Genomic DNA, 25203 nt, shown 5'->3' with positions numbered 1-25203 from the left:
TTTCAGGCGCAAGGTCCAGAGAGGATGTGAAAATCTGTCGTTCTTTTTACAGCTCGAGTCCAGATCTGCGCGGATTTCAGAGAGCAATCGAAATATGAAAGCCACAGAATAACAAGTGAGGTTTGTGACTGTGTTTAGAGCGGTTAGGTGAAAATAGACTGGGAGGATTATTTTTAGCTTTGGTTCCAGTTATTCTGACATTAATTTCGCTGATTGTTTTCCAGGTAGGCTATTTGAGGATCCAAAGGAAGGGAATGCCCAAACGAAAGCCTGTGTGTCTCAGGCCACGCACACTCACACAGAGCACGGTTTAGTAAATGCTCTGCTTGCTTGTATCGTTTGGGTGGAATGCAGCTCAAAACCTTTCAGCACATGAGAATCAATGCCTTTCCATCCATTCACACACGACTGTGCAGCAACCCTGAAGATGTCATCTTTGAAACAAAGCATTAACAGGACAAAAGCTAAGAAAAGAATGAGCAGTGACTCAATTGAGAGGCCCAACAGATGTTCCAGTAGGTCTGCTTAATCATCTATTAACTCAATAAGCTCAGTATGTCCCACTTTTTAAAAAAAAGCTCGGTCTATTGATCGCAAAGCAGCATGGGCTCCTGTTTAACTGACCTTTATCCCTTTCAAGATAAAAAAAACCAAAAACCTATAAAGCACTTATTACAGCCAGTTGTGTCAAGCCAGATATCAATTTGCTCACTTTTTACCACAGGCTCTGTTAATATTTCCTTTTCACCCTAAACCTTGAGCTGTAATTATGAATTCAGGGTTTTTTTAAGCTTCTTTTAAGTTATTTTTCAAGTTACTTGAGAAATATATATATATATATTAGGGGTGCAACGATACTCGTATCGATATTGAACTGTTCGATACAGTGCTTTCGGTTCGGTACGCATATGTATCGAACAATATAAAATTTGTGATTTATTTTATCAACTTTCCTTCTGACGATGCTGTCTGTGTTGAGCGCTCAGTGAATCTGCGTTCGACTGAGATCCACTGAGCACTCAACACAGACAGCATCGTCAGAAGGAAGAGCGCAGGGCAAGCTAGCGAGACTGAAGTTAAGCTCTCCTTGCAACATGGCAAATTGAACCTCCCCCACCCTCATTCAGATCTGGCGTTTGGAATTATTTTGGTTTTCATGTGACGTATGACCAGTGTTGGGTAAGTTACTTTAAATTAGTAACTTAGTTACATTACTAGTTACTTCTATCAAAAGTAACTCAGTTACTTCAAGTTACTCGTTACTTTCAGAGTAACTAGTTACTAGGGAAAGTAACTTTGGTTTTACTCAGAATTCTCTTGTTAATGTGTTGCTTCCATAACCCAGCAAGATTGCCAGTGTTCTAGCTTGCTTACTTGCCACACCTGCACTGTGCCACCTACCAATAGAAAGGAAAAAATAATGTGCACATTTCCACGAGAGAAATCCCACGCCTGATTCTATCCTAGCCTGCTTTTTACATCCAACACAAAAACTGCAGTCGTGGTGCTTTCGATTGTACTCAGAACTCGGAAATTCTGCCTTCTGAATAGGAAGATGTAGGTAACCCCAGACTGCAGATGAGCTGCATACAGAGCTGGACTGGGACAAAAAAATTGTCCCGGGCATTTTGACTAGAGACCGGCCCACCATTATAGGAAAAATCATAAAGCCTTTGAATGAAAATAAACTCTGTTGTGACAGTGATGTACACTGTTCTGATGGTATATATGTATCAATCTATCGATTGTTTGTTGTAAGACTCAGATAATTTTTTTTTTTAAAAGTGAGACATTTTAAATGAGAATAAGAAAGTATTTCCTTGTGCCCCCCCTTTCCTTTTTAATGCTCTACCTGGCCCCCTGGCAACACTTTGCTAGACCCGCCCCTGCACAGTTACCAGCTGTCAGCTACTTAGAAAAGGATCCTGGTGTTATTTGTCTCTCAGAAACAGTTCATTTATTAAGTGTTCATTTATTAAGTATTAATAAATAAGCGCTTTTCACAGCGCTTATTTATTAAGCGATGTGAAAAGCGCTTAATAAATAAAGTTTACTTACTTACTTACTAGTTTACTTCATAACTTCCCTTCAACTCATTCATGTCACCTAAAAGGTAAACCTGTTTCTCCATCACAGCTCTGATGATTCAGTAAGGACATCTCCTGGTTTCATCTTCATGTTTCCCTCTCACCACATAACCAAACCGATATCATGACCAGCAGGTTTACAGCTGTGGCTCCAGCCAACATCAGCTGATACTAGAAATTAATAATAAATAAATTCTAACAACAGCTGATCAAGCTTAAACTGCTGCTGTTGTTTACCGAGACATCCGCTGGTTTCCTCTTTCTGGTGCAAAGTGGGCGATAAATAAATAAAAGAGAAAAGCCGATCAGCTGATCATTGATCAATTTCATGATTGAAGTAGAAACAGGAGAGGGAGGGGGAGAGGATGAGAGAAGAAGAGGCAGCTTTGCAGCAAAGACAGAATAAATCCAGCTTTGTGTCTTTTTCATTGTAGCTGAAGTCCGGGACAAAATGTTCCTTTTCACCTCAATACGAAACGCGTAATATTTTCTGAATAGAGACGATTCCGTTTTTACGGGACGGTTGGCAACTCTAATAATTAACCTTATGAACAAAATAAAGTTCAACATCAGTAACATAGCACCACCCAGCTGTATAGAAACTCATGCTAGCTAGCACGCAGTACGGAAAAAGTCAACATAACGAAAATAAACTCCACCTAAACTTGGTTCATATCTGACCCAGATGGACTGCAGGTTATAACTTCTTACCTGAAGTTCAATTCACCTGACACTCTCTCCTCTTGCCTCCCTTTTCCTTCATCCACCTGCTGGCTTCCACCACTTGCTAATGTTATTGAATCTGTGGAAGCTCCGCGATAGCCACCACATGAAGTAACGAATAACGACCCTATTTAAATCCCAGTAACGAGTAACACGTTCCCGGTTTTGGCATAATAACTAGTTATCGTGCTCCTTACCACAATAATAACGTAGTTACTGTAACGCGTTACTTAATAACATGTTAGTCCCAACACTGCGTATGACCCTGAAGGTAAGCGAGTCATGGACTAAAGTAAAACAGTATGTTGGATGTGCCAGCAATGCTCAATTACATTGGTGTGAACTAGTGTGTTAGCGCAGTTAGCTCCTTAAGGTGTTGGCTGTCCAGCCCCATGCACGGGCGATCAGGGGTAGCTCATTAAGGAGATTTGCCGTGTTGTGGCGTTAAGGTCATTTCAACGAGATTAACCTGAAAGCACTAGTGGGAACACAACGAATATGACTGCACATTTACTCTGACATCATCCTAGTGCAAAGACAAGTGGAAGCAGACAAAAACAACAAGCATGCATGCTACAAATTTACCCGAGTCATTTAGACAGCGTTAGCACATGATTCTCCTTATGGGGACCTGATATGTTTAATATGCTGCTAAGAATATAGCCCAGAAGAAGCGGATAGTATAGCTTTTATTTTGGAAAGAGCCATTTCTCTGTAATAAACTCTCTTTTCCAAAGATGAGTGATTCCTCAATCAGATACAGGGCTCGCAATATCGCTAGCCCGACGTCCCGGAGCTAGCGATTTTTTCAGTCGGGCTACCAAAATCTATCTCTTCCCTGCCCGTCGGGCTATTGTAGGAAAAATATATGTCAATGCTTTTGCATTCTTTCAGAAATGTAGCTGGGTAATTATGTCATTGGCATCGGTGAGCCACTGTCAATATGTGACATATTGAAGTCGCGTTTGAATTTGCGCTTGTTTTTTTGCTTTCACTTTGCAATCGTGCAAACTGTGTATAGAGAGTGACAGCACTGATTGGTGAGTGATGATAATTTGTGCACCAATTCCTCTGACATCTTCTTGGGGGTAACTGTGACCGAGGACCTGTCCTGGGGCAACCATATCACCTCAGTTGTACGGAAGGCCCAACAGCGCCTCTACTACCTGAGGAGACTGCGGAGCGCACACATTCCCAGATCTCTGATGTTGAACTTCTACAACTGTGCCATCAGCAGCGTTCTGACGTATGGATTTCTAGTGTGGTTCCCCAGCTGCACCAAGGCCGATCAGCAAGCACTCCAGCGGGTGGTGAAAGAAGCTGGCAGAATTATTGGAACAAGTCTGCCAGAGATCAGTAATATCTTCCCCACTCGCTGTCTGAGGAGGGTGCACAGTATCCTGCGGGACCAACATCACCCTGCGCGCCACCTTTTCCATCTGCTGCCCTCAGGGAGAAGGTACAGGTCTATACAGGCCAGAACATCCAGACTGGCCAACAGCCTGTATCCACAGGCTGTGAGGCTCCTGAACTCTCTGCCCCCCTCTCACGGACAATAACCATATCCAACTTCTTAATAGCAATGAACTGGTCTGCATTGGTGCATCATATCTTTATTCTCTTCCCCCTCCTGCCCCCCCCCCCCCCCCCCCCCCCCCCCCTCTTTCTTAAATAGATAACTATCATATCTGATATCATATCTCACAGTACAATAATATTGAATGGGTGCATTGTTGTATTTTGTCATGTTTCTCAGGTCTTTGTCTGAATTTCTACGAACATTATTGCTAAGGATTGTCTTATTGCATTGGAGTCACACTGGGTTAAATATGTACACTTGGGTTTTAAGGGGTATTTATTATTTTCTTCTTTTTTTTTGGGTTGTATGGAAGCCCCAAACCCAATTTCATTGTTCTTGACAATGACAATAAATAAATAAATACTAAATACTAAAATACTATTAATCGTTAGCTTACTATGCAAACATGACAAGTGAAATCTCCCGCAGCAAGCTTAAACATGTGAGAGGTTGATCGCGCAGAGAATCGCTGAGCTTATGTGAGTGCGTGTGTAAAACCAGCAGGATATATACTTTAGTTCTGCTGAGCCAAAAAAATCGGGCGATCGTGGCTCAAGAGTTGGGAGTTCGCCTTGTAATCGGAAGGTTGCCGGTTCGAGCCCCGGCTGGGACAGTCTCGGTCGTTGTGTCCTTGGGCAAGACACTTCACCCGTTGCCTACTGGTGGTGGTCAGAGGGCCTGGTGGCGCCAGTGTTCGGCAGCCTCGCCTCTGTCAGTGCGCCCCAGGGCAGCTGTGGCTACAATGTAGCTTACCATCACCAGTGTGTGAATGGGTGGATGACTGGATATGTAAAGCGCTTTGGGGTCCTTAGGGACTAGTAAAGCGCTATATAAATACAGGCCATTTATCATTTATTTAAATAAGACAGGTCAGGGTGAAGAAGTGACAACCAAAGAAAAGCTTACCACAAAACGGAAAAGTTATGACAAATCAGACTATAAGGCAAAAAGAAAGTGCAGCTTTATGGTTTCATGGACAAAAGAATTTCTGTGGCTGCGATATGATGAGCTATATAACCAGGGGTGCACATAAGTGGTGCGCATTCGCTGTCAAAATAAAAAACACGCACAAAGGTTAGGGTTAAATTTAAAAACTGTACTTTTGAGTTAAAATATATATTTATAATTTTAATAAATGACAAATTAAAAAGGCATGAACATTTTTTTTGTATGGAAAAAATATCGAACCGTGACACCAAAGTATCGAACCGAACCGTGAAGTTTGTGTATCATTGCACCCCTAATATATATATATATATATATATATATATATATATATATATATATATATATATATATATATATATATATATATCCCTTATGTTGTTTAACAAGATGATACTAAACACAGCGCCAAGGTCATTAAGGAGACTATCTCTTCTTTACAGCCTGATTTCTCTGGCACGCCTTGACCTGACACTATCAGCCACTTCAGGTTAGTACCTGATAGTGTTGTAACAACTCCTTCTGCCAAAAAAAAAGAAAGAAAAAGAAGTTTGGCTGCAGTTTAAAATGTAAATAAAAAACATAATCCACTGACCTCCAAATCATTAAGTTGATGGACAACATATGACTAAACGGTAGTTTTCCATAGTTTTCACTTATAGTGAATAGTGATTACATTACTTGCGTGGTTATTCAATCACTTCAAACGCTTTTTGTGATATTTTGATGTTGAGACTGTCAACACCTTTGGCCTATAAAAGAAAAGAGATGATGTCTTTTTTTTAATATTATCTTTCTATTTCATCTTTTATCTTTTCTAATGTAAATACACCTCTTTGACAAGCCCTGCTCCCTTTTCTTTCATCCTGACCGCTGTGAAGACAAGCCTAGACAAAAGCCTTCAGTGAGGCAGCCCCCGCACACTTGTGTGGTGCGGGTGCCAAAGGGCGGCCCTTGCTCAGTGCTAACAGAGTGACGTCATCGTGGCTGGACCTTGTGAGCCTAAGGAGGGATTACTAGTGACTAGCTCCACTGACAAAACCCTTTGAATTTTACCCGTGAGCTATCCGAGCCAAGGCTGATTTAGAAAGCTTTTGTTGGTATTTTTTTTTTGTATTATACTTTGTTATTTGTACGACTTGCATACTACATTATCAGTTTGACATTTTGTGGCAGGGGCATGTTTGCCCCCGTGTTGCATCAGTTCTGCTTTAAACAGGTGGCTGGGAACTGAGACACCCAGCTGCCTTACTTTCCAAATGCCAAGTGTTTTCTCCTAGGATTTCACCTTCTTCTTTTTTTCATTTCATAACTTGCCAACTGCCTTCGCTAGAAGAGAGATCTGGACTTCAGACAGGCTGGTTAAGTAGCTGCACTCTTTTACAGTGGAGGCAAGGTGTTACAGTGTGTGTTTAAAGGCTCGTAGACAAGGAAATATTGTAAGAAAATATATTTTATTATCACAACTTTAAGTGCAGCAGTTCAGCATTTGGTATTTCCATATGAACGGAAATGTATAAGACATCAACCAAAATACAAAAAAAAGAAACTCACAGAATCAGACAATCCAGTGCAATTAAATATTAAATAGTACTAAATAATGATGTAACAAATCAAAAACAAGGCAACACAAACAGTACCATAAATAGACTTAAATAAATAACTAATAGAAAATGTTTACAAGCACAGGTATTTTTGCTTTTTAAACGAATGCATAACTCTGATTTTAAATGTAATTGCTTCGTTAATACTCATTGAAAACCTTTGTTTTTTGTGTTTTTGTGTATGTAACGCTTAAAAAAAAAAAAAAGACAACACACTCCAGAAAATACACTTCTTTAAATTTTGAAGAAGTGGTTGGTTGCATTTTCTCCTCAGGCACAGTAACATTTACTGACAATAAAGTCAGTGAAAGTAGTCAGTGTCAATTTTCCCCTGCTGTCGTAGTGCATGAGGACCATGGGCTCGTAGGCTGCCGGCACGCAACAGGGATGAGGTGTCCCTCCTTTGGTGATCTGGTGCAGCCGAGACTTGACCTGAGTGTGCATGCTTGCCGGCTTGTAGTTGTGGGGGCAGGTGCCGTCGCAAAAATGCATGGTGTATTCGACTGGGGCTACAACCCAGTCTGTCCAGCCGATGTCTTCGAAGGACACGGTGACTGACTTCCGGCAGCACCATCCTGGTTCAGCACAGTCATCTTCCTTGTTGGAGCGACGCTGCCTCGTCCTCTGCGCGGGGTTGGCTTGTGTGAGGTCTAATTCCAGAGAAAAGATCGGCTTGAGGGCCCCTCTGTTAGCCACCCCTACATCCACAACCAGTGGCTTCCCATTAGTCTTGAACCACTTCTCTACCTCTGGGATGATGTCCAGGTACGCATCTTGAATGTTTGAGATATTAGTTTGGGCTACAGAGTCAGTCCAGGCAGCCGGCCACACTGCTGGCTTTCCCCCATTGACTTTAATTTTAATCTCCTCCCTTGCTTCAGGCCTGACTGAAGTGAGTTTACCCAGAACCTGTCTGGAAATCTTCAGCTCTGCTCGAGCTACAGTCAAGTCATTCTGAATATTCGTATTCTTTTGGAAAACAGCTCTGTACCACCGCATGCTTGGACCTGACCGTGAACCCCTCCGAAGCGCTATAACTGGTGAAACTAAAGAAAAACACACACAAAAAACAACAAAGAAAATTAGAAACAAAGTTGTTAACATCCTTTGATCATTAGCATTGTGTCATAGAATAATTGGGAAGGGGGAAATAAAAGAGTATTGCATAAATTCTTTATGAAACTCTTGTAATTGGTTGTTATTGATAACACTAATAAAGTATCCTCAAAGTAAAGCATTGTGTATAAGGTGTGCCTGTCACGCTCATGATTTCTAAAAGCTTGCAGGAATGTGTTTGCTTTTTTACACCACAGTTTCATGACTATAGATTCTATTTTAAGCTACATCAGCCTTTATCAGGAATGTGAACTATTAGGAAAGATATTATTCGTAGTATTCATAACCACATCACTATAGCAGGTTTTGCAAGTACACAGTGTTAAACCTATACTATAATAAAGCCTCAGTCTTCTTCTTGTAATCCAACTTTCTAACCTGGCTTTTCACATCACTATTACAGCAGCTCAAGTGGGCGGCCCCGTCTAACAGAGTTCTCATCTGTACCTGGAAAGAGCACAGTGGACATGGTGGATTGCGAGTTTTCCCCCATTGGCTGGCTGGAATTTCCTCTTATCTCCCTTATTTTTCTCCTGTAGAGCTGATACATCTCCCTAAGCTCCTTTTTCGAGGCCTTTTGGGTCAGTCTGGGCTCCACGTCCATACCCAAAGAGCTGAGGATCCCTGTCTTCACAGCCTCCAGAAGCAGAACTGCCTGGCTGTCCATGCTCTCCATATCAGGTGTGTTTTCGTGGGCCTTGTGAAGCTGGCCTTCCCCTGAGGTGGAGGCGAGGAGCAGCAGCGTGCAGGTGACGAGTGGGAGAATCGCGTGGGAGATGCACATGGTGAGCCAGCCGGGTAGGTCTGATTTGTGAGAGCAGCAGCAGTCAATGGATAAGGTTTGCCTATGCTATGAACTAAATTCCTGGCATGCCTTCATTTATAGTGCTCCTGTGTTGCCACACCCCTGTTTGGTCAGGTGAGCCTGTGATGGGCTCATCCAGAGCCATATGTCATAATATGGTAGCATTTTGTGTTATGTGACAACAAGATGTCAACTATAACATCAGAAATGTAAGAAAGAAAATTTTTAATCGTTTGCAAGTTTTTTTGTTTTTATCAACACACAGAAGGAGGCGACAGCAGAAATGGGATGAAGAGATTTTGGGATAAGATTTGGTTACGTCCACCTCAGCATGATGAAGCATTTGAATTTCCAGTTATTCATTACTTTTCGCAAATAAATGATCCACACGGACCACTTCGAAGAAGTCCAACAGAGTTATGCATGTGATAGTTTAATGACCCTCACCAGTCTGTGTCTAAATGTTTCCAATGCAGCTGTGCCCAGTACAGTCAAAGGTCAAAAGCAAGTTCCAACTGATGAGAGATTCACCTAACATGTGTAAGCGGGCTGGCCATTTTCTGGCAAAGATAATAAAAAAAATAAACAAAGGGAGACAGTTTATTACGTCTATATCAAGGCTCTTAATGTTGAGCACCCTACAGAGTAAATGTCTCAAGGTTAGATAGAAGACAGATAAAAGAACAAAGAGGTAATCAATGTCAAAACAGGGAACTTTCTTAATCTGCCATGACAGCAATCATGTGGTCACACAATAGACCTAAGCTTAAATGTGTATTTTAGCACGAAATGGATCTGCATATCTGATCTCAGCCTCTTCTGTCCCCTGTGCTGAACAAGAGAGCAAAAATGCTGCAGTTTCCGTCACTGATGATTGATAGGACAGACTAAAGAAGTAAACAAATACATCATGAAGCTCTGCCAAGACCTTATCAGCACGTATAAGTCTCACTTTGGTCAGTAATAAGGGTCAGTGCACTGCCAAGCATTCTCCCCACCCTTATAATTGCAGAGATGTGTGCGAATCTGTAAACAGTGAGTCACCAAGGTGATGAAACAATCATGTGCTTTCCCAGGTGAGTTTTTGCCGGATGAAAGCGAGTGAAAGGTGTAAAGTGACTCACGCTGAACTGACACCCTGGTTTAATCTGTCATTAAATGTTTACAGTCTTCTCTGTCGGTCTTCATCTATTGTTAAGTGAGATAGGAAAAAACCCTCTGACTCATTTTGTCAGCATGACTGAGGAGTTTCAGAGTACTGACAGTGAATGTCATCTCACACACTGCCCAGACCTGATGCAAAGTGTCATCAGACAAGACTAAAATGATGTAAAAGTATGTGTGTCCTTCTGTGTGATATATATATATACACACACATATGTGTCTGATGACACGTTGCATCACGTCTGGGCATCAGGTTCGAGCTGTGAGTGCATATGATGAAATTCACTCTCAGTACGATATACAGCTGTTTTATATAGCTACATATATATATAGATACATAATATGTATTTTTATATGTTTTACAAACCCTCCAGGCACAGAAACGTTCAATTCAGCAGTCATTTCGATTGAACTGCACCCATGTCATACGTGTTTTTGTTTGAAAAAGTTTTCAGAAACAACGTGACAGTGGATCATATAGATAGATAGATTTTAATTTAAAAAATAAATAAATCATGTTAATATTTCATTGACACGATTTATGACATTAATAATAATAATGGATTGGATTTATATAGCGCTTTTCAAGGCACCCAAAGCGCTTTACAATGCCACTATTCATTCACTCTCGCATTCACACAACCTTAGCTTGCCTTCCACAGCTTGTAGCCACAGCTGCACTGGGGCAGACTGACAGAGGCGAGGCTGGATATCGCGCCATCGGCCCCTTTGGCCGTAAAGTAGGGTAAAGTGTCTTGCCCAAGGACACAACGACCAGGACAGAGAGGGATCGAACTGGCAACCTTGCCCAGGGATCGAACCGGCAACCTTCCGGTTACAGATACGCTTCCTCAACCCCCTGAGCGACGGTTGCCTAACAATCATATCTGTAACTGAAACCATTCCCATAAGATAACGAGGTGACGTTTTCAAGTTCAGACAGCTTGCGCATTGACTTATTGCACCGTGGCGCCCCCTCGTGATCGTAAAGCTACACTACAGAATTTAATTAGCTAAGTGAGGCTGGATTTGGTCAGGAGAAGGACGCAATTTTTAGCATAAACCTGAACCCAAGGTTGAGACAGACCAATAATACAGAAATGCTTTCTGTTCCAGATGTGAAATATTTTCTATATCTAACATGTCTGTGATTTCATCTCTAAACTGAGAAGTAACTACCAAACTTCACAATTGTACGGGGAGTTTTATCTCTTCCTCTTTACCTTTCCTTTTCAGTGAACAAAAATAAACTTAGACTGAGTAAAAAGAGACACGGACGACTGGTGCGGTAGTAAAAAGATGACTTCAGCGGAGCTCCAAACGCTTTCACGGTCAGTCTTGACAACAGGCCGATGCACAAGAGGGATTCTGTCTGTTTCCAGTTAAATTAGATTCAAAGAAAAATGAATCAGGTGAATACAACAGCAGGCCGAGCGTCACAGGGGGAATCCACCCATCTTCAGTGTCTCATGGTTGGAAATCACTTCCTTGGATTATGGTGTGCTTGGGCTGTAGTCTTGTTTGCCGAAGAGAACAGATTTAAAGAAAGGCAAACAGAAAACCCAAACACATTACTGTTTGTCTGTGATCACCATGGCTGACTGGCCGCAGAGGTTTGAAGTCAAAGACTTATACAGAGAACATGAGGAAACAATTTCAAAATATTTAATTCAAAGGTCTAATGCTTTAAATCTGCCACAAAAAGTCTGAAACACTTTTCACTTTTCATAAAAAGCTGTTTCGAACAAATATGAAAAAATGTGGATATGTTTTAGTCAAGTGTTTCACACCTTCCCTCCGTAAAGCAGTCACACAAAGACAAAACAACACACCGTAGTGTGATAAACTGAGTCACTGTATTCAGTCACTCAGCTGAAAAAACCCAAAACTTTATTCTGACACAGTAAGTTTCCACTTTAGCTGTTTCAAATCAACAGTGAATTTCACGGGAGAACAAGGAAGGGTTCACATCCCCTCCCCTTATGTAAACTCACGTGTTACATCACAGGAGAAGAGATCGACCATTGTTTTATGAAAAAAACAAAACAAACAAACCCCAAAACAAAAACATCATAGTGTCACTGCGTGACAGGCACAGATCAGTCCCCGCTGTTCAGCTTGACTTGAGAGCTCGGTTGTTGCGCATCCTCTCACTGTTAAAGCATGATTCCTCCAGGCACAAGCTGTTATTTGGCATGATGGGGTTTTTTTTCTTTTTTCACAAGCTCACGAGAAACATCCTGCGTGGATGGCAGCATGCGGAAATGAATGGAGTGCGAGTGTTTCATGGGAATTTTGGTGGCAATGAAGAAAGGTGTCTGTTTCACACCTGTGTTGAATATTCATGAATTGGTTTTTTTTTGTTTTGTTTTATTTATGGGGGTGGGAGGTCTTGGGTTCTTAGGGGTTAAAAAAAGGCCATTTAGCTACAGACAGTAAGGCGGTCAGCTTTTTGACAACTAGATGATAGAACGTCGATAAGAAGGTCAAAGCGCCAACCCCTCTCTTCATTAATAAGGTTAACACGCTGCATCTCTTCCTGGTCAGGTGATCAGCTGACTGGAGGACTGGTGGTGGCCACCTTTTGTGGTAGGTCGTGCATGGGAGGAGAAGGGGGAGGAGTAGGAGGAGGTGTTGATGGTGGTGCAGTAGAAGCAGCAACAGCAGGAGGGAGGAGGAGTGTATCCAACGCTCCCGGGGAGAGAACGGAGCGCAGGAATGGGCTGACTGACCGGGGATCCGCCGTGTGCTTTCGTTGTCTTCAGTGATGGATGAGCCGAATATCCTGAGACGCCGCGGTCTACAGGTAAACGGAGGCTGGCTGTCATGACAGCGCGCGGTTGTGGTTGTTTCTAGGGAAACGAGATTAGCTCAAAGTGATGAGCCATTTGCCGACGATGCAAGGCATTGATGTCAGCGTGGCTTATGTGGCGTCAGCTTATTTTTCATTTTAAAAAAACCCCCAAAACTTTCACCGTTGCTCTTTAGATCTGTGCTTTATTGATTAGATTATGTGGCATTGTTAGAAAATATTATGTGCACTGAGCATCTTCCCCATGCCCTGTGGGCATCCTTTCAGAAAAGGTGGAGTCCCACGAACCGCAGCAACGGGGACACATAATAAATTTTATGAATGTAAGGTGTGTATATCAGACCTGACCTCACTACTACTTAGCTATGTGTTTATTTTGGAGCTCTTTCTGTGTGCTTTGGACAATCTGGTTGCCTTGGTGATCTGGAGCACAAAAGCCAATGGTTCCTGGAAGACTGTCAGAAACATCTTCTCCTGGGTGCCATGTTCATTTGAGATGTTCACAGAATAATTAAGTGTTTGTTTTTGCTCCATTAATGTCTGTATTTTCTGAATTCATTTAGTAGGCAAAGCTGCATTGTTTCCACCCAGGGTCTGTTGAGGCGGTAACACTGATCATCAGTCCAAACTGGGTGTTCCCATTCCCTTGTCTCTGTTTATAGTAACTAGCCTTTTCCCACCTTGCATTCATTGAATTTCGATGGAGTGGAGCGATGCAGTTACAATGAAAATAACGGTCATGGTGGAAATGCTGTTTCAGTGCACAGTTCTCCCTTTTTTAAAACCATCTTCATAGTCACTTTCTCAATTTTTCAGACCACTGGAGGTAATGAAACAAGTGCAGGTAGTCTCAAATTCTGTGCACAGACTCTCGCAGTGTGACATGGTGCCACCCTTCAAATCCTGACTGGCAAGAGCAGTTTTACAGTCCTCTTAGCTGAAACTCACGGACCGAGGATTTGCAATTAAATGGCTACAAGGCCCACTTGTCATCGCCAGAAACTAGGCCATTCAGCAGCTAATGATATTTACATAGTGCCGATGAAAAAATAAACAGGAGTGACACAGAACAAGGCCACCAGGAAAAACTGCAGCGTTATTATTAGCACCTTGTGACTGTAAGCATGAAATGTAATTCATAGCAGTGTATTCAAAATGATAGGTGTCCTCCTTGACAGCAAAAGAAGACCTTTAAGATGATGCCAGTGATTTCAGAGCAAAGGTGGAAGATGTCCCCACCACCACCATCACATTTTTCTTAATTCAACCTTTCCCTCTTCTCTTATAGAAAGAACTGAGTCTTCCTCGTAGGGGAAATCTGTAAGTATGTCATCTGGGCAATTCTGTGCATCTTTCGCTCTTTGTCCCCCTTTGCACCTTTTTTTGTGCCTCAAACCAGGCCAGTCAGTTGTCTGTCACATGTGGGCTTTATTGTGCATGCATGCTGCTTTTCCTGACGGTAAACATTTACTTCTTCACATCCTGAAGTGCAGGAACTTCTTAAAGCACCTAAGAAATTTGGCTGAAAGATAGAGCAGGCTCACTGCCCAAGACTGGTTTTATGTAAATGTTAGGAGGGGGAAAACAGAGGAAGAGAGTGGGAGACATTGTAGGTCTCAGTGTGAGAGAATAAATTAAGCCGCTTCTTCTTTTACTGAAAGAATCCAGGCTTTGAATCTGCTTTTGTATTTAGTGCTAGAGTTGATTTAACATCCTAGTGCCTATATCATTGTATATTATTAGCTGAACTGAGCGAGCAAGCTGAGGAAGATCTAACAGGTAACTGCTTAGTTGTGACTGTTTATTTATTTTTTTGCCAAATGTGTATCCTGCACAAAATTCCTACGTTATTAGATCATCGTTACAGCTCATTTCAGACATTAGGAGTAGAACAGCAGTGATACATTGGAGTGCATGAAGAAAGTTACCTGAGAATTTGTTGCCAAACAGAAGCCGTTCTGGTTAAAAATAAATAAATAAATACATGTGACTCCAACTTGTCCAGGGACTTTCCCTGGAATGGGCTAGAGCTGAAGCCAAGATAGTTTCAATAGCTGGGAATGAAAGGAAATATCAGAATCACTGAATAATATGTATTCATCTCAGCTGACAGTTTCAAAGATCTTTAGAAGCTACATGTGTTTGTGCTGCTTACCTACACTTGTCCCACTGCCAGTATAGTGTTGTGAGACAAAGTTATGTTTGTGCAATAAAATCCTTTGTATCCCATTGTCTCTGATATCTGTTGGCCAAGTCAGGTGATTTCATTAAGGCTTTTCTGTCTTCTAATATACATATTTATCACAGTTAATACCTGTATTTTAAAACGTAAGAAAAAAGACTTAAACTCTCCGAACCATTGTTTTATATAGGCTTTGAAATCAATAAAAGTCGCGAGCATCCCTATAATCTCTATTGAAAAAATGTTACCTTCAAGACTATCGGACGCTCTGAAAATAGTCTTTCTAATTTTGATATAACTTCTTGTCAAATGTTATATTTATTGTTTCTATTAAAAAAAATAAAAGAGAAGAATTAAAAAGAACAGGGAAAAAAAGATTTATCGTTGAAAATCTTAGATTTTTGTACCGGATGGATTATTTGTGTCATAGCGTTTTAAACCAGTATTTCCGACAGGACATGAAAGCATCAGAAATCCCTCCTCCTGCTGGCGCGCGGCGATGCGGCTGCGCGTTGCGGCAGAGACGTTGCTGTGGTTGAAAGTTTCTGTCTCCAGAATAACGCTTTACGTTTTGTCGAAGCTAGTTATCGGTCGATAATGTTGCACCTCGTGGGAGACAGGCTGTCTCGAAAATTTTACTGATGACATTGAAAAGGAGCAGCGTGACCATGGCCGTCGCAGTTGCTAGCACCGCCGAGCTGCCCTGCCCGGGGTCTGGGGTCAGTCTGTATCGAAGAAGCAGAAAGGAGTTTGTGCCTTTGGAGTCGACGTACTAGCCTAAATCGACAGGGGAGACTGTTTACCGCGATGCCCCCTCTTTAACGACAGTATACTAATTCTCATATCGGATCGGATTTAGCGGTCACCTCCAACATGTCTGATCAAAACTACTACTGGACCGTGCTGCCGAGCTACAAAACTAGTTTTGTGACCGGGGCCATGATGAAAAGATCGAAAAGGTAACAAAACCTAAAGCCTGTTTCTAACTAGAAAATTATCCTTGAAAATGGAGACGAATGTTAATTAGCCTCGACCAAACTGCTGCAAAACGTCTGGGGGGGGGGGGGGGGGGGTTGTATGTTTGTCATCGGCTGTGCCGTTCAGTCTCTGAGAAACAGCAATTTGTTGAACGTCGTAATTTCGAGCTATTTGATTCAAGGCGCTTAATGGCAACCTCCAGACTGTCTGCTAATATAGCCGCTTCACAGCTCAGACATCTGATCCCTCCGGAGGGTCTGTGATAGCCCCTCAGCATTGCACTGTATGTGTCGGTTACATCCGCCCTAGTTTTTGTTTCCGACAGAGAAACGTGGCCATTGTAGACTGTTGTGTGTATGTGTGCGGGCAGGCTGCATTGTCTGCTGCCAGCTGTCGCATAAAGCGACACCAGGGCCCACTGCTGATCGGTGCACTGATGCGGTTAGTGGGACAGTAGTGTTGTAAACGTGCTTTCATCAATCAGATAAATCCAGTCAGCTCTTAAGGTGTCTTAGCCCTTAATGCACTCAATATGTCTTTGGCAGTCAGTGAGTTCATAGTGATCTTAAATTGTCGCGTCTCTACCTCTCACCTCTTTGTCATAAACTGAACACATAATTGTTGGTTTGCTGGCACAATTTGCCTTTGTTACAGTGGTGTAAACCGCAAGAGCTGCAGTTTATATTGCAGGATTTAAAAATGTAAATGTACTGCTATTGAGTGAAGCTTCAGAAGAAGAAGCCATTAGCACGCTGAAACATAGGCTATCTGTGGAATGTCAAACTATCCACTCTTTCCATGTAGTTGGGGGGTCATGCATCAATCAGTGATGTGGCCGATCCACCACAGTGAGCTGATGAAATTGGCTTCAGTTAACAAATGCAGCAGACATAGTTAACACGCAGGACTGTTTCAGTGGCCTACATTCATCATGTTTCATGTCTTCCTGCAAGATCCATACAAACCATTATTGTTAGTCCCAAATATCAGTCGTCTTATGACTGCTAGCTGTTGATGAAGCGCTCACGTGGTGTGCCAGTGTGATACAGTGGTGCTCTCATATCTTTCGGCACAGGTTCTGGAGTGTTTTTGCTGATGTTTCTTTTTTTTAACAGGAGCAAAAAAGCGAACCTTCACAGTGTTTCTGTGGTTGGAGGTGTACTGTATACACTTTGAAGCCCAACTCTTGGCACACGTTGACCCTCTCATCCTTCTGTTTCTGTGGCACTTTGAGTCTTTATGGGTTGAGGGGCCATATAGTTTGTGAATCTGCCTTTGCACCGACCCAGAAATGTCAGGCTTTGTTGTCGTCTCAGCCCCTCAATTATTTTAGGTCACTGCCAGAAGGAAAGGGAGACAGGATCTACTTTACCGACATGAAACAGAAAGCATTGAGATCACAAACGGGGGGGAACAAAGAAAACTGAAAAGAAGCCAAAACTGTAATCTTAATGAAAACATGGAGTTAACACCTGCGTGCAGAAACCTGCAGGCACCAAATACAAACATACAGGAAATGGACAAGATAACACTGGTACTCTAAAGTAATGTTATACTTGGACTGGTAAGCCAAAAAGGCATTAGGTTGTTTGCTTTACTCCAAAAGCTGCATCAAAAGAGCATTTTAAACTCTACAAATATATGCAAATTAGAAGAAACACTGTTTGTAAATTGAAACCAAAAAACCGATCAGGACAAACAACACAGACCAGCTTCAAAAATACCAGCAGAAGTGAAACAACACTTCACAGCTCACAAAGACCGAAGTACAAACATGTGGACGGTGTGTCATGGCCTGCTCAATTATATCAGGGGTCACTTGGACCATTTTATTTATTTCCATCATGATAAAACAGCTTTCCAAAGTTCTTATTGTCTAATCAGGCTCTGCCAGTGGTACTGATAAGTAATATATTTCCCTTATCTCACATGACAATACTCTCAGACGTCATTGGATCGTACTACACTGCTCAATCCAGACTTCACATTATTTACTGATTAGAAGTGGCTAAAAGAAAAACAAAAAGTTTAATTCCTCTAAATATTAGAGCAGGTAATGTGTAGTTAGCGCTGATGCATAAGAAAGAAGTTGCACTCAAGTTGGTTTGTTTATATATTTACATGCCAACATGTTTGTAGTCATGCATGCTTTGTATGTATATACATAATTACAGTGGCATTACTATTGTCAGCACATCAAAAAAATATGAATTCAGAGGCTGATCGAGTTTGATTTTTTTTTTTTCCCCACAGATTGATAAACAAAGTGTGCTTGGATCATGTTTGTTACAACACTGCATAAAACAGATGATCACTCTCTTCTGTTTGCTGTTTTCCACTCACAGTTCCCGTAACAACAAGAGAAGGAGTTTGGCGGTCGGGACCCCATCGCCCACGCTGTCACGACCGCTTTCACCTCTCCCACTCGCCACAGGTACTTGTGTTTCGGTTTTACCCGTTTGTCTGCTCGCCTCAGTGCAGGGTTTATTGGATTGGCTCATCAGAATTCCTGCATTTAGCCACCGCTGATTGCGTGTGAAGCAGAGAAGTTACAGAGAGTGGAATGTTGAGGAGAGCACAGGATTGCCTGTCTCATGTAGGATCATCAGTCTCAAGTTTTTTTTGATGCTGTATGTCATGAAGCAATCGCTAGTTTACCTCTGGTGCTTTGTTTTATTTCCTTCTTTCTCATAATGTGCCCACAGTAGAGTGTAAAAGCCATACAATGCTTTTCCTTGTGATCATTTTTAATGTAGTCCCTTCTAGGCTTCCTCATCATTTGATCTCTCCACTTAAAAAGTGTCATTCCGTGTATCCCCCTTTTTTGTGACTTGTCCTCAGGGACAGTGGAAGTCCTTTAATTACCTTTTTAGCAGTATGCAATATGGTGTGATTGTACCAAATACCCCCTGCTGTCTGTTGACACAATCCTTCTTTGAATAGGACAGGACAGGAAGGGCCCTAGATAACTTTGTGTGTATGCATCACTGTCATTAAAATATTTGATTGTTTCAGTTTGAACTTGTAAAGGAAAACCATCTGCAAAGTTGACCGTTGCACACTGATAGTGTAAAACATTAGGAAGCCAGTCCAGTTATTCTGCATTTAGTAATATGCTTGGATTCCTTCAGCTTCCTCTCAATTTTCAAAAATTTTGTTTTGTTTTGTTTCCTCAGCTGGTAGCAGTCCTTCAGAAAGCCCCAGAAATGTCTCTGCTAGCTCTTCTGCCAATTTCCAGTTTGCCCGCAGGTAAGAATTAAATGAAATGCTTTTTAATATAGTCTTGGTTTAAACCAGGCACATTATTGCAGTAGTTTCTTTTCCGTAGTAATATCAAGTGGAAAATGACTAAAACAGACATATTGCAATGAAAAGTACTTTAATGGAGTGAAATGGCAGCAAATTAGATTAAAAAAAAAAAAAAAAAGAGATATCTAGTCAGTGAAAGTTTATTTTTATTCTTGGCCCGCTTTGACTAAAAATTAAATCAGAAAAAATAACCAAGGGATCTTTGGTTCGGTGGAAACTGTGTGCACACAAACTGAACATGCACTGGCTTGTTCCCTTTGCCCCTCAAATCGAGGCAGTGGAGAACCATGTTTGACCAGCTGAAAGCCCCCAGGGTCACTCACTTACTGGACGTGGGTCTTGGCATTTGTCAACCCAATTAAGGAGGCGAGTTGGTGCGCGCACTCATTACTCAGGGCTGCTGTGATAATGGAAGAAAACTGCAGAGCTTGCCTTCTCATCACGCGTGCCGTTTATAGACTCGCTGGGATTTAGAGGAACATTAGCTGCAACCAGCTTCCTCAGTCAGCAGCGGAAAATAGTGTGGTAGCCTGTCTCTAAGAAGACTTTAGTAAGGAGCAGCAACATGTATACTTGAATGTAGGATTTTCAAGAACACTGTAGTTTAAATGTATGTGATGACCGACTGTCCCAAATGTCATGAGTTAAGCTGCAGTGCAGTATGCCATATTGCACCATAGAGCTCAGGGATGCAGAGGGGAAGTCTTCTTAGAGGACTGCCTTGTGCAGCTCATCTAAATTTATTGACATTTTTAAGCTGCCAGAGTGTAGACAGATGCTGTGACTGCACTTTTGACAGCTCCACTGGGTTTATTTGTTATTCACAAAAGCTTCGTAGCTCTGCTTTTGGTGCAGTTATTTTTTTCATGTGAACGTGGAGTAGCCTTGAAGAGTAAGGACGACCAGTGCTCTGGTCCACTCTGATTTATTTATTTTGTTCCTTTCACAACTAAGCCATTGATTCCAGTATTGATTTGAAACCTTTGCCTTTATTAGTGGCTTCTTACAGCAACATGATACAACATGTTGTACATATCAGATAGGGATAGATAAGAAACCATACATGTAACACAGCTCACTAACCCTCAGATCCCTTCATTTTCACTGTCACCTCTAATTTAGCTACATGTCCCCAAGAGCTGGTTTCTCAGAGAAACTGCATTCGACCATCTTTTGTTGCCACAGATTGACTCCGTGAAGGAAACTGGGCCACTTCCTCAGAGTGTATTGGATGGAAAACTATTGGGACAGTGGAAATTTATTTATTTATTTATTTGGTAGAGAAAGGTTGAGGTTTTCTGCAGTGTTAATGAGTGCATTGTGTGTCTGTGTGCATAGTGAGAAACTGTCTGTAGGCCTCAATGCTGCAGTATGATAGCAGCTTGGCAGGTGTTCAGAAACAGCAAACAGCCACTGGCGGGGAGTTCTGTCAGACTAACAGGACTGTGACTTTGACAGGCAGACTTAATCTGTCACTGTCATTAAACAGTGTTTATTTTCTCTCTCACTTCATGCCTCCATTCGCCCCTTCTTTCTATCTGCATCTCTCGCCTCCATTCCCTTTTTTTGCATCTGCGTAGTCAACTGGCCCGGACTGAAAGGTAAGAAAATAACTAATTGCTGTTTCTTCTTCTTGCAAAGACTCAAACATCAAATGTTGTCTGTTGGCCTTTTTAGGCTTTGAAGATTGGAATGAGTCAACAGGATGTAAAGTTTTTCATATGAGCCTCCACTGAGCAGCTTGTTATTTATGTGTGCTTGTTTGTGTGTGTGTTTTTTAGCAGGGCAGACGGACGAAGGTGGTCGGTGGCATCTGTTCCCTCCTCTGGATACTGCACAAACGCACCAAGTTCATCAGTATCTGTAAGCGGAGAAGTATCTCTTACTGTCTGTCACCTCTTTCCATCATCACACATTCAACCTCTCTCTAAACCACTACCTTGGGGGCATTTAGTTCTCCACTTTACAGGACTGTGGTGTCTTGTAAACTTCCGATGCTGACTAACTGAGCTGTAAAGCCCATCAGCTTACAAAGTGTCATAAATCTGCCTATAAATGATTGTTGATTTTACAGTAGCTCAGGGATGTCAAACTCATTTTACATCGTGACCTACATACACATCTAAAGCTGGCGGACCAGTGAAACTCCCCATTCTGCTAATATGGGGAGTTAAAGTTGGGAAGTTAACCTACATATTTAATCTCTGAATATAAAAAAGGGGGCAATTTCAACTGTATGCCTCATTTTCTACATGATAACAAAATGCTAGTACATGAAAGAAATGTGGTGGAATGACTCTTGGACCTAAATTGTAAGAAACAAATATTAATTTTACATATAGTCTAAAATTACAGCGAAAAAACTGTCCAGGTTATCCTGTGATTATAAAACAAAGATTTTATCAATTCACAAAAAATGTGGACCCATTGTTGAAAAAAAGAAAAAAGAAATCTCTGTAGTAAATAGTGGAAAAACAAACAAAACAGGAAAATATTTGACATGTAATTGTTTGTCTGTTACTTAATTACTTTGGTGTGGTTTGAATGGCCACAGGGTAGGTCTTTTGTTAGCTAAAGCTTTAAAACTTGTGCAAATAAAGTTTTAAAATTTATGCCATCCTTCACATTTTCCAAAGCCATCCTGTGGATTTGCTGATCCAATTCTACCCCCCCCCCCCCCCCCCCCTTTTGTAGAACACCACCAAAAATTGTAGATGTTATGAAAAAGAATGGTCAACACTGTAAACATAGACTCTGTGCACACAACCCTTTTAAAAGTTATAAAATGCTCGATTGTCGACATGGCAGAAGTCTTCGAAAAATAACTTGCATTAATAAAAAAAAAAGTGTATGAATAATAAAATTTGTGTAACTGCCAAAATGTTTGGCTAGGTCTGTAAAGATTTGCTCATCGCTCTGTAGCTGACAGCTGGTCGCTGGACACTGCAGGCTTTGGTTATGAAGATAACGTCCTCTCCTTTTGCGTCAGTGTCCTCTCTCCCACTGAATGGCACTTCAATAGTTTGTTTCAGAGTTGAGTAGTTTAAGTCTGTGGGACAGTCTGCTAACTGTCCTACTTTTGTCTTCTCCCTTATTAGCAAGGCGTCGCCACACAGCAGGTATCTCGCATGTTTGATTGGAGTTTTTATCCTGAGGCAACCCCACAGGGAACTTTTCACAGATCTTTCACGTGAAAAGCAAAACAATCTGTTCCACTGAACCAATCTTACCACTGCTACCTGTAATTTTTACCTTTTTAAAAATTGGTATTTTGTGGTTACTGGTCACCAAATCAGTCGTAGTCTCGTGAACACCACATGAAAGCAGTAATTAGCCAAAAATATGAATTTTAATAGAATTGGCTTGTGTTATTTATTGGTTAGTTTTAGCCTATTGCACATACCGTACAAGGAAGGAATACTAGAACAAAGCTTCCACAGTGGTTGTGAAATATTTTAGAAGTAGCATCAGCATTACATAGCTCGTCAGAGTTACTTCACTGTATCTTGTTCATAGAAAAGGAATGTTTACTGTGTTTTAGCATTAAAAAAAAATATCTTACTGACTCACAGTTTAGAACTTGAACTTCACTTTAAACTTACCGGGTCACTCGCCATAAACAGTAGTAGAGAAAAGTTTTGTGGTTTTAGTCTTTGGTTGTTTTGGGTTTTTTGCCATTTCCTCTGTGACAGCTTGTCTTTCTCAGATTGAGTTGCAGTCGATATAAATCCAGACTAACTGCAACCTCCTTGGCAAGGAAGCAGACTGCCAACTTTTTACAACTAGCTTTTAAGTCTACGGGGGGTTTGGATGATTGTTTTCGTTACATCTACAGAGCATTCTTGTCGCTTTAGCGTTATTATCGCTACAAATTTGTGACATTTTTGATTATAATTAGTTTTACTGATACAGTAAAGTGGTTGGAAAACTTCACACTGACAGCTTCGGGCACCGGTTGGTTTATAAAGCAGCTGTCTGGAGATGGATCCTGGTATCCTTTTTAATGACTCAGGCAGCCATAACAGGATACGTCCAAGGATGATGAATCCCTCCATCATCGACCATGTGTCATATTTTCCACCTTGGAGAGGATATTAGAATTAGTCCTCAGATGCCTTTTCCCCCAAGTTTTCCTATAATTATTGAAACAGTATTAAATGTGGTAAAAAGTAAATTTTGTTGTCATTGTTTTGTTTTGTTTTTTAAGTCAAAAGGCATAAAAGTTTTCTCATAATGGTATATTTCTCTACCTCCTATTCAACAACAACAACAAAAAAAACTTGGGGAAAGGGGAAACCAAAACACAGGAGGTTGTGTGAATTATTTACCATGTGTCCATCATTAAATGAATGACATCACACGAGACGAACTGAGTTGATCTGAGCGTGTCCTCTTTTGACTGAGGGGAAAGTACGGGAATAATAAAGCTTATCATTACAATAATACCGGTCCTGTTGAAATTTGCCGTTTCTTTTTCCTGGATGACATCACAAACGAGCAGGGGCTGTACCACATCATTTCCCTACTCAGCTTTCCCTTTCAGGAATACTGCAAGCACACTTTGTGCTGCCCAGCTATACCTGTCAGCTGTTTGCCGATGTCTTCTATGGTGATTATTAGGATTTTATCTCGAAAGCCATCGCTGAACCTGCAGTTGGCTCAAATGGAAAACAATACCCAGCTCCTGCGTCTCTGCTGAAATTCTGTATGGCCAACCACATGGCTTTGAGACGGTGAAGTCAGCCCTCCCTGTACAATGCCCCTTTCAGGCCTGCTGTCAGTGAGGTCTTTATGCAGCTCTTAGTCGATTCTGACAAGTCTCTAGTTTCCTGCTCAGCGTAGCCCCTTCACCCCCACCCCCACCTTCCTATCACTGCTCTGTCACGTCCTTGCTCTGTTGCTTTCTTTTCTTTCTTTTCTTTTTTTTTCTCCTCCTTTTAGTGTCTCTCACTGTCTCGCTCTGCTTTTCTTTCTCGTTGGCTCTTCTGTTTTTCCTCTGGCCAATGAGCCACTCTTCTCTCTGCTCTTCCTGGGATACACAAGATCCTAGCCAAATGGGAGTTCTCATAAATTCCAGGCGGTGTGTCACACATCCTGACTTGGAAAGGAAAAAAAACAAAGCAAAACATTCACACATGCTGCCTGTCTCCATGTGTGCTGCGTGAAAAGGGCGAAATCCTACTGAAAAATGCTTTGGGGAATCTATAAAGTTCACTGAGTCTTTCTTTTCATGTAGGAAGGGATTCATGATGTTTTTTACATCACAAATCAACTCTCTGCATGTCCATATAAGGTGGTGCATCTAATTAAGATCTGCAGTGTAACATGAAAGTCTTTAAGACTTTGGTATTAACAGGATAAAGAGTGAGTCGGAGAGAGCAGACGTGTGAGTCTTACCAGAGGAAGCCTTTTAACACAGGATGTTATATAATCAAAGCACAGCCCCGCCTACGTATGAATATTTAAATAAAAGTGGTAGTGGCAGTGGTTGATTGCTTGTTTTGTTTTTTATTTCGTTAATTTAAAAAAGAATCAATAAATGCAACTTAACCATTGACCCTACTTCCCTGGGTTTTTTTTTTCTCTTCTCCACTTTTCCCTCCCAGTCCTCTTCTTCACAGGAGTTGTTGCACCAGTTGCCCTTTCAGCCCACGCAAGAGGATCTTCACTTCCTCTTCAAACATTTTCCGAGCCCAGAAAGTGTGGCAGATGAAGAAGGAGCCCACCCCATGCCCCCTGTCAGGGTCCGCTCACGCAGTCTCAGGTAACTTTCCTATACTATATGCTGATGCAGCATATAGACTGTCTCTGTTACACAAACATTTCTGTCATACTTCACTGGGCCGTTTGTTTTGAAAGGGTGGAACCGAAATCCCCCCAACTGGCTTCAGTCTCGTAG

At 41.6% G+C, this 25203-nt stretch overlaps 2 protein-coding genes across 5 annotated transcripts in view; one reads left to right on the top strand and one right to left on the bottom strand.

Annotated features, from left to right (window-relative positions):
- Positions 1-6801: 6801 nt before the first annotated feature.
- gdf15 (Growth differentiation factor-15) lies at positions 6802-8887 on the bottom strand. Its single transcript, XM_004542395.4, has 2 exons — positions 8502-8887; positions 6802-7984 (listed from the first exon to the last, which is right to left on the bottom strand). The coding sequence occupies exons 1-2, from the start codon at positions 8836-8838 to the stop codon at positions 7209-7211; spliced, it is 1113 nt and encodes a 370-aa protein (XP_004542452.1). The 5' UTR covers positions 8839-8887; the 3' UTR covers positions 6802-7208.
- Positions 8888-12646: 3759 nt separating this feature from the next.
- The window catches only part of mast3a (microtubule associated serine/threonine kinase 3a), a 30300-nt gene continuing 17743 nt past the window's right edge, over positions 12647-25203 (top strand). The window contains exons 1-7 of one of the 4 annotated variants that reach the window (XM_004542398.6): positions 12647-12829; positions 14124-14155; positions 18341-18429; positions 19172-19244; positions 20885-20905; positions 21086-21167; positions 24911-25068. In XM_004542398.6, the coding sequence (XP_004542455.1) occupies positions 12791-12829; positions 14124-14155; positions 18341-18429; positions 19172-19244; positions 20885-20905; positions 21086-21167; positions 24911-25068 (494 nt within the window). In that variant the 5' untranslated portion in view covers positions 12647-12790. Of the gene's footprint in view, positions 12830-14123; positions 14156-15505; positions 15977-18340; positions 18430-19171; positions 19245-20884; positions 20906-21085; positions 21168-24910; positions 25069-25203 lie in introns of those variants that run through there. The other 3 variants (XM_004542397.6, XM_004542396.6, XM_004542399.6) reach the window with 3 other exon arrangements.

Source organism: Maylandia zebra, linkage group LG18 (assembly GCF_041146795.1).
Source record: "Maylandia zebra isolate NMK-2024a linkage group LG18, Mzebra_GT3a, whole genome shotgun sequence".
In the NCBI taxonomy this organism is placed as follows: Eukaryota; Metazoa; Chordata; class Actinopteri; order Cichliformes; family Cichlidae; genus Maylandia; species Maylandia zebra.
This window is presented reverse-complemented; position numbering and strand designations above follow the sequence as displayed.